The sequence below is a fragment of the Tubulanus polymorphus genome, chromosome 3 (genome assembly GCF_964204645.1).
Source record: "Tubulanus polymorphus chromosome 3, tnTubPoly1.2, whole genome shotgun sequence".
Classification (NCBI taxonomy): Eukaryota; Metazoa; Nemertea; class Palaeonemertea; order Tubulaniformes; family Tubulanidae; genus Tubulanus; species Tubulanus polymorphus.
In genome coordinates, this window is record NC_134027.1 from 1,562,350 (window position 1) to 1,572,271 (window position 9,922).

Consider the following 9,922-nt stretch of genomic DNA (forward strand, 5'->3'; position numbering starts at 1 on the left):
TGGCGAAGCTTTAAACATTACACATGCTTCAAAATAAAAAAATACTTTTATTTCGGAATTATTTGATGATTTACGGACATTGCGAAATGTAGTCTAATATTAATTATTAACCTAATTAGCCGTTGTATTGTAGGGAACCGTAACAACGAAGGGCCACCTTCGGTTTTCTGAGTTAGTCGACTATAGTCGAACTAAACGAAACCGAATGTCTGTTAGTCGGAACTATACTCCGGAAATAGTTCGAAAATCGAGCGCATTCGGTTATTAGTTCCGACCACTAGTCGACTAGATAGATACGAAAACCGAATTTGGCCCTGCGAAATGCAGAATAATCATTCCGGGAATCGAACCTAAATATGCGGAAGTTATTGTCAATCAAAATTAAGTTTATTGAATCTAAAAAACCAAAAGTAAGCTTTTGGCTTAGGCCTATATCTGTTGAAATCTATAATGAAGTGGACAGCGATTGTGGTTACATGTGCAGATGAGACAATTGAAGAAACTGTTAGAACAGGTGTGTTTAGTTGAAAAATGTCGAGGTTGCATTTTTTTACACCGGTACTGTTGTTGTCAAATGCATTGATGTCAACACACAAACATGTTCAAATATGGTGCCACTGGATAGTATATTGTTTATTTAGCAATGATATGATAAAAAAGAGTAAAATTGAAAAAAACTGATAATCTTAATATTTAGCAATTCGGTAAGCCCTAGGCCTAGTTCATCGATGGATTCGGTGAAGTTCTCTCTGCTGAGCCATTGATCCGCAGTTAGCGGTTTTTCTGTGTGACTCACAGCAATATTATGCTCGATACCAATTCTATTTACAGAGTTAATTCTGCGTCAATCGAAAGGTTTAATAGATAATGACACACTGTTGATAACAGCTCAAGATCCTCAGACTAACGTTGGCAGTGGAGGAGCAACTGTAAACGCGCTATTGATTGTATCTGAACATCTCTGCGCTCGAAAAGGTTTCACCGTACGTAAATACAATATCACGTCGGTATAATTCATACCTCAATTTATCGGCATAGTTTTAATTATTTTTTTATTTATATTTTAGGTTGTCAATCCTGATGTTCTTCAAGATTCCTCAATACTGATTTTTCATGTTGTAAGTAAAGGTGTGCCATAAATAGCATGTCTGGAAATGTAAGACATACAATCATTTTTCACCTTTTGCATTCTACAGATTTTTCTGTCCATCATCTTCTAGAATTTACAATTCTAGCTAATGTCAGTTTTATGATACTCTATCAAAAATCATTCTGTGTATAACTACGACTCCTTGATTCCATGAAAACTCCTTCTAAACCAAACAATGTTTTTCAAGGTCCTTGAAAATCCTTGAATTTGGGCAAAATGCCCAAAAGTCCTTGAAAACTAGTTTAATTTTGAGAAATTGGCAATTAGAAAATGTTCAGGTTTTAGGCCTAGTTATTATACACACAGATTCAACCGATATTAAGTTTACCGAGAGATAAACAGTACCGATTTAGGAGGAGCCTACTGTATTAGGGATATGAAAGTGATGCATAAACTCCTCGAAATTTGAAATTTAACTCCTTTAAATCTGGAATGACTGATCTGTAGGAACCCTGTATATGCTTAGTCGTCCAGACCTGGCATAGGTAGCAACATATAAGTACCGTAATTTCCTTTCGTTAATAATCAACATCGAAGAATCATAAAAAATCATACTTAAAATTGTTTCTTGTAAGGGACGCATGTTTCCTTTTGGAAATGGAAATCGAGCCTTTCTGAATCTACCAGCTACAGTAACCGCTCAATACGACCATATTGTAACTAACATCGATGCCTTGTTGCATACGATAACAACAAAGGTTTGTGAATCGTTGAAAATGATTGAAACGATAAACTCATTTTTCTGTCGAATGATTTTATTTTACTTTATCATCTTCTCTCTCTATTTAGATAGCAGTAGAAGCGCCCCCTGGTGTTTGGGTCAGTAGTACGGACATGTTTTTGGCAGTAAATTACACGGATGATGGTAAAACCTGCTTCCATACTTTCTATTAGTAACGTTTTGAGTGAACTGTGAAAAACCTGACACTTCTCACTACGATGTCTACAGCTGAATATCGTGTTTTATTTCAGACAAATCATTGATACCTTGGAGTGAAGGCATTCAAGTGTGCGCTATATCGGTTCCTGGTGATGCAGAATATGCTAAACAACATGGCGTTTACAAAATCAATCAACAGGTTAGAGTGATGTAAAAAAATTGATATCTTAAAATTCAGAAGAAAATCTGTCCTGATTGTGATCAGTAGCGGCTTATGTGATTGTGAAAAATTATCTGAAAAATGTTTGAAATCCTGGTATTTTGTCGTGAGTAAAAAATTGTATTGATGCAAAAACTGTGAAAATTTCATCGATTTGACCCCTGTTAGTTTTAATCCTGCATTCTACAATGAATTCTATTTGTATCGTCAGTAGTTTGTGTAATAATTCTATCGGTTCGTTGTAGGGTAATTTAACCGGTATAGTTTACCGAGGTTCAGAAGAGAAAATACGAACATGTGAACTGCACGGTGGAAATGTTCCTATGGTAAACATTGACATGAAATAAACCTATAAGGTTCCCATCAGGTGTAAAGGGTTACACCTTATAAGCATAGATTGAATAAAATCAATAAATTGAATAGATAATAGGGACAATAAAGATCAAACATAACAAATATAGGAAATGTTTTCTGACTGTCTTTTTTTATAACTGAATTTATTATAGGTTTGTGGAGTTGTTTATTTCAGTCCATTGATTGCGGAAACACTATTGAAATTTCACACACAAAGTCAGTTATACGCTTGTACATACGTAGGTGTTGACAGCGGAGTGAAACCAATTGAGGTAAACTATAAATAATAATGAGTTTTATAAAGTGTTTACATGCAGACAGCCTGTAAATATGCTTCCGTAAGATTGGTATTATCACACCCAGCCTATCAATCATCTCTTCCTGGGAAGAAGTAACATCCGAGCAACTCTGCTTAGTGCTCAAGAGTTATCTAGCAGGCTAGGTACCCATTTACTCCTGGGTGGAGAGAGGAAATGAGGATAAGTGTCTTGCCCCGGGAGACAGGTAATGTACAGCGTTGAAATAAATCTACAACCTGGTTTCCCAGCGAGCGCTCTAATCACACTGCTCCACTGAACCTACGACCTGGCTTCCCACAGTCTCTAACTACTCATCCACACTGCTCCACTGAACCTACGACCTGGCTTCCCACAGTCTCTAACCACTCATCCACACTGCTCCACTGAATTAAATAACTTGAATATCATTATTCCACCTCAAATAGCAATTGATTTGTTCGGTTTTTAGTTGTCGTTGTTTTTTGACTTTCTGCTGGCGATGTGTGAAGGAATATCACAGCAGGAATTTGTAGATGGAAACTGTTTGTATCGTAGACAGAGTATATACTCATTAGCTGGAGGAGATACAGATACAATGAGACAGGCTCGAACTTTACTGTGGAATGAATTACACGATATTTCTGTTAAAGTTGGTAAGTTACGTGCATCAAATACAGGCTGCCAAGTGGCTTTACATTTCCTACATCTCCCTGCAAAAAACATTGCTGTTGAATACTGCGTGATTATTCAATATGTTTTTGTTATTATAAGTTGTAATTCCGGGACAATACGATTACATTTCTTCATCTCCGGCGGAATTTCATCATCAATTACTCAACAATCCGATAAAAAGTTCATCGGACCCATGTTTCCAATGGCAACCGATTATACATTCGTATATCGAGGTAAGACGACGCAGTGTGAAATTTAAGAGCGATCGATTTGAAAACTTGTTCGTTTTTTCGTGTTTTTAAGGACGGCGTGAGTATGGCTGAAGATAACAGTATCGTAATAAACTCTGTGATTGATTCTAGTTGTCAGATCGGTTCTAATACAGCAGTATTAAACTGTCAGTTAACAGGCTGCGACGTTACTATCGGTAAACAGTGTCTTGTATCTGGAATACAATCTGAACAACTTCAGGTACTAATCATAATCATATAGCTTCAGCGTTAGGTCACCAAACAAACAAACAACTATATTCATCCTTCAAATGTCTATAAACAGTCAACCAAGATATACTGCGCCCACATCGCTGCAGAAGAATTTTGGCGGTATATAGAGTATGGCGGTATATCGGGGGTGTTTTACTATGTATTTGTATAGAGATGTACATCGAGAAAACCTGGCAGTAGGTGGGGGTGGCGGTTAATGGGAGGGCGGTATATCGGGGGTGTTTTACTATGTATTTGTATAGAGATGTACATCGAGAAAACCTGGCAGTAGGTGGGGGTGGCGGTTAATGGGAGGGCGGTATATCGGGGGTGTTTTACTATGTATTTGTATAGAGATGTACATCGAGAAAACCTGGCAGTAGGTGGGGGTGGCGGTTAATGGGAGGGCGGTATATCGGGGGTGTTTTACTATGTATTTGTATAGAGATGTACATCGAGAAAACCTGGCAGTAGGTGGGGGTGGCGGTTAATGGGAGGGCGGTATATCGGGGGTGTTTTACTATGTATTTGTATAGAGATGTACATCGAGAAAACCTGGCAGTAGGTGGGGGTGGCGGTTAATGGGAGGGCGGTATATCGGGGGTGTTTTACTATGTATTTGTATAGAGATGTACATCGAGAAAACCTGGCAGTAGGTGGGGGTGGCGGTTAATGAGAGGGCAGAATATCGGGCTTGACTACACATGAAATCGCAAATATAGTGTTCGATGTCTTAAGCGAATTGGTTATAACTGTTTGCTAATAATTATTTTACTGAAGACGAGAAAAGAGAAATGTTTGTTAATTTCTGCCCAACTCTGATGTTTGCGTATTTGTAGAATTTGGAATCATTAGATGTTGTAGATGCGACAGTTTTACAATCGCATACAGTGAAATTACCGATGTTTACAGGAGGTGTCACCAGTATTATTACAGCGATAGGATTGATGGATAGCTTAAAGGTTTGTTGGAGAAACATCTGTCAAGCTATTGAAGTAAAATATACATCAGTTAATTTACTTATCATAAATTGAACAATCATTTCTATATTTAGGGTAATGTGTTAGATGGAACCTATTGTAACCGTCCATGGACAGAACTATTTACGAGAACAGGAATAACTGTTGGTGATCTCTGGGATATCGATTTAGTAAGTTCAACAGTAAATAGACCATATCTATGATCAATCCATCTCGTCGATAAATCAATGTTTTTTGTTGTTTTTTTATCGCAGCCACAAGAATTAAAGAGATTAGAAAATGCGCGGTTATTCCCTGTGTCGCATATGCATCATTCAGTAGGACTATCAGAGATATTGTGGTTACAAGGCGTTTCTAGAAACAGTGCAGATATGTTACACAGGTCTGTCATGTTTATTATTCAGATATCATCGCGTCAAATTCAACTCAGGTTTTAAGTTCGTCTTATTTGAAATATTGCAGGTGGAGATCATCGTGGAGGCTTTCTTTCAATGACATTTGGAGTTCACTGAGTTTGAGTAAGGATTTTGAAATGTGTCAGAATCTTGGATTCCTCGTCAGTAAGAACCTCATGCGTGATACACTGTTGGGAGGCAAAGACTTGAGATTATTGCAGCTTTATAGAACCGCTTGTCTTCACGGATTCCACAGAGAAATTCTTCTTGAATTAGATGAGAGTAGGCATTGATTCTCTACTATAACTGATAAACTTATATTAATCTCAATATTTCAGAGTTAATGTGCAAAATGAACAGTTGATGATTTAACAATTCATTCGCCGGACAGTTTTGACTTCACTTCATCGTCACAGTAACCAAAATGTTGTCGTTTTTATTTCTCTGATGATGAAGTTTCGTTAAAACTTTGAAACTGTCGATTTTGCTCATTATAACGTATATTGTTTATACTGATAAATGATTGGTTTATTTTGTCAGTTGGTATCGAGTGTAATTCACCTGGTATTGCCGCCCGAACATTTGCTAATATAGCGGAGGTTTTAGCGTGTATGGCTGATGGTAAAGGTGGTCTGAGAAGTGGACCCGCTGGCAATCATAGATGGTCAAAAGCTTTCCAAATATTAGAGGTAAGAATGACCCGCTTTTACTCCGTGTTGTAATGATAACATTAAAATCCCACATCAGGAAAGATGAGTTCGAAATATTTCCATGATTTATTAAATATATTGAACTAGTCTATGATAATCGGCTAGTAATATTCTCGTGAAGTTGACTATTAGGATACAATTTTCCTGTTTCATCACGTAGAAAGGTGATATAATACTGGGCGTGAAAGCTATGGCTGAAGAGAGACAGAACTGGTTGAAACAGCCGAGTTTATTAGTGAGAGCAGCGCGACATTACGAGGGAGCAGCTCAAATACTGGTCAGACATGCTACAGCTACTGCTAGAAAGGTACATTAGTACACAATGCACAAAATATAAATCAGAGTGGCCACTGACCTAGAAAACCTGGAAAACTCAGGAAATTCGGAAAATGGTATTGACTATGCGTTTCTTTATCAGTGTGATTCAATAAAAAATGAATGAATTGTGACATTTTGAATGGGGATTTGTAAATGGATGGAAAATGGCTACCCTGTAATTTGATCAACAAAACTTTTCAAATTGCTCATCAATTTCAGTTTATAAACGTATCTAAGAGCAGCACGCCTTTCCCTAAAGATAAATGGTTAGTTGTTGAATGTTGTGCTAGAGTTGATATCGCTGGAGGCTGGTCTGATACTCCTCCTATAACCTACGAACACGGTGGTGCCGTTATCAATGCTGCTATATCAATCGATCAAAAGGTATCTAATTGAATTCGATATAGAAATTCTGATAGATAGCTCTCGTTATAATTGATTGAGATCTGTGCGTTGTTTATTTCTAGAGGCCGATTGGAGCTAAAATAAGGAAGATTATGGAGTAAGTAATGCATGTTATTACAATACTTTAAGATACGCATTTAAGATTTACCTTTCTAAATGCAAAGATACGCTCGCGCTCTTAAGACTTATCGATACCATTTTAAAAAGAAAGCATTTACCGGGGTACCCTAAATCTTGTCACCAATTGCTCTCCGCATTTGTAGTCTATTTCATTCTATATTATCATATTATATCTTAATTTCATGTCTTCTGTAAAGCATATTCGAGGCTTTTAGGAATAAGGCGCTGTATATAAGTTTCATGCAATGGTGATAATGTATTTAGGGGGGGGGTAATATTGATTGTTGGTGTGTTGAATACTGTATTGTTTTGTTTTTATCACAGACCAGTGATTCGTCTGATACTAGGAGCTGATTCTGATTCTACAACGAAAATCACCATTTCAAACTTATCTGAATTTGCGGATTATTGTCAACCACATGCTGCAGGTACGGTATCAATCAAAATGCTGCAGGTACGGTATCGATCAAAATGCTGCAGGTACGGTATCAATCAAAATGCTGCAGGTACGGTATCAATCAAAATGCTGCAGGTACAGTATCGATCAAAAACAAATAATACATTCCTATCCAGGAAAGGCTTGAAAATAAACAACTTTGCAATGATCTCCCAGATCTTGCTAGATTTGTTTAAATGTGTATACAGTCAGCCAAACTCTATAAACAGTTCTTGATGATTGCGTTAACTTGCAGGTGCTCTTCTGAAGGCAGCATTCTTGTGTACGGAGGCAATATCATACCCGTCTAGTATGAGTTTACACGATCAGTTAATCAGTAACTATAACGGTGGATTTGAGTTACAGACCTGGTCTCATTTACCGCACGGTTCAGGTGATTATTATTACTGTTGATATCGAGAGAATGTATCAGTTCCACGAGAGTTAACGTGTTTCTCTTTTTATATTCAGGATTGGGAACGAGTAGTATTTTAGCTGGTGTTGTTATGATGGTTATTTGGGCGGCGACTGGACATGAATTAGATGATACAGCTCTTGTACATAGTGTCAGTACTTGTGTAATACATATGTATCCTTAGTCTGTAGTTCCTCGTGCCACTCGTCCCCAACAAGAACAAGACACCAAAAATTCAAATTTTTCCCTGATTTTCAAGCAGTCAGAATTCCTTTATTTTTTCCATGCAGGAACAAATAAATCCAGGATTCCTTGATCTGTAAGAATCGTGTGTATTTAATTGGCAGGTATTACATTTAGAGCAAATGTTAACAACTGGAGGTGGTTGGCAAGATCAGGTCGGTGGACTTTACGGTGGTATCAAAGTTGGATATTCTGAAGCTAAATTGCCATTGTTTGTTGATGTGAAATATCCCAGTATATCAACAACGACTATTGAAGCGTTCAGCAACAGACTGTTAGCCATTTACACCGGCAAAACCAGACTGGCTAAAAACCTACTGCAGGTAAATGAATGAATTCAACTAGAATATTACTGAATAACACAATGAGAATGGAAAATACAGTGTGAAATGTTTCCTCAAGCTAATAATCTATTCTAAATTTCTCTTTTATGATAATACTAACGTTCTTAAGATGAATATTAGAATAAAGTGGAAATCAATCATTAGCTCATTTCAGATTCATTCTTATAGAGAGATTTAATATCATTGTAACGCATTGCATCAGTGGTTATTTTATAATGTCAGTTGCCTGCTGGTCTGTACCTGTTAAACCTTCTATATTCAGGATGTTGTGAGGAGTTGGTATTCCCGAAGTCCCGATATCGTAAACACAGAAAACCAACTCGTACAAACCGCCTGGGATTGTGCTAAAGCATTTGAAGATGGTTAGACTTTTTCATTCACTTCAGCTCTTCAGACATCACATTACTTAGAATAGCTTCTGGCAATCAAATCAACAGCCAGTAACCTTCAAGTCATCTAGTCAATTGATTTTAGATTCAACCGAGAACCAGAACTTGAACTTGCTGGTCATAGAGCTTGTTAATATTGTACCCCATATCTAAGCAATAAGTTACTTTGCAATTTACATTTTTGGTCCATCCTTAGTTGTTTTGAAATCTCTTATTTCAACACACCTTTTAACTACAAGTCTTTTATGCCCATCATTTGTTATATATCATTTCTAAATTGATGCAAGTATCAGTTCTTAAATCGTAAGCCAAAGAGGGAAGTATATAGAATTACGGCGATGTATAATTGTTGTTATCATTTGCAGGCGATATTGAAAGAATTGGTGCTTGTATGAACATGTATTGGGAACAGAAGAAACAAATGGCGACCGGTTGTGAACCAGCGACTGTAAGAACTATGATGAATGCTCTTCGTCCTTACACATACGGCATGTCTCTAGCCGGTGCTGGAGGTGGTGGATTTCTGTATGTACTTACTAAAGAGCCGAACAGTGCTGATAAAATCAGAGCTATATTAACAGATTTACCGGTGAGTTTATGAGCTGAGAAAACTGGATAAACAAACAGTGTAGGAACGCGATAGTAACCTACGTATGAATTATTGTTACAGGAGATGAAGAAAGTGACAGTTCATGAAACAGCAGTTTGTTTGGACGCGTTCACAATTAACTACGTCAACCTGTAATAATTGAGAACAAGGGACAAGTTGATAAAATCAACACATTTACATGAATACAAACTGGACTCTCTGATATGTAGTATTTTACACTGAAAATAAGAGTAATGATTCTGATTTAGATTTTTTTAGGATCAGCAGTCGAGCGGAAACTAGTCTCGATTACCGGGTAGTATAGTCGTGTCAGGTGTTACTACTGCTCATAGAGGTTTAATGGATTTCATATCATTTTGATCAATGTTAGGATTGTTATGCAGCAACGAATCATGTCAAATCTATTTTTCACTTAATCATTGTATAATTTATAAGTGTATTTATTGATACACGTACTTAAATAAAGATATATATCTATATAAAATACGTGTACAGTGATATTGTTTTTGTTTGGATTCGAC

General features: G+C 37.0%; 1 protein-coding gene across 1 annotated transcript; it reads left to right on the forward strand.

Moving 5' to 3' along the window:
- Positions 1-390: 390 nt before the first annotated feature.
- Positions 391-9,816, forward strand: LOC141901311 (L-fucose kinase-like). The gene is made up of 26 exons (XM_074788470.1): positions 391-514; positions 832-983; positions 1,068-1,118; positions 1,726-1,848; positions 1,940-2,015; positions 2,123-2,229; positions 2,496-2,576; positions 2,757-2,876; positions 3,352-3,535; positions 3,654-3,787; positions 3,858-4,025; positions 4,876-4,998; positions 5,091-5,186; positions 5,271-5,398; positions 5,479-5,693; positions 5,952-6,100; positions 6,282-6,428; positions 6,659-6,823; positions 6,907-6,941; positions 7,289-7,392; positions 7,657-7,794; positions 7,872-7,966; positions 8,163-8,381; positions 8,665-8,764; positions 9,157-9,380; positions 9,462-9,816. Exons 1-26 carry the CDS (start codon positions 451-453, stop codon positions 9,534-9,536), a joined length of 3,273 nt encoding a protein of 1,090 aa, XP_074644571.1. The 5' UTR covers positions 391-450; the 3' UTR covers positions 9,537-9,816.
- The last annotated feature ends 106 nt before the right edge of the window (positions 9,817-9,922 follow it).

Excerpts from the sequence above, each read along its gene's own strand:
- LOC141901311 (XM_074788470.1), top strand. The coding sequence starts at position 451 with ATGAAGTGGACAGCGATTGTGGTTACATGTGCAGATGAGACAATTGAA. Across the intron at positions 2,877-3,351 it reads GCGGAGTGAAACCAATTGAG|TTGTCGTTGTTTTTTGACTT; the intron begins GTAAACTATAAA and ends TTCGGTTTTTAG. Across the intron at positions 5,399-5,478 it reads AGTGCAGATATGTTACACAG|GTGGAGATCATCGTGGAGGC; the intron begins GTCTGTCATGTT and ends GAAATATTGCAG.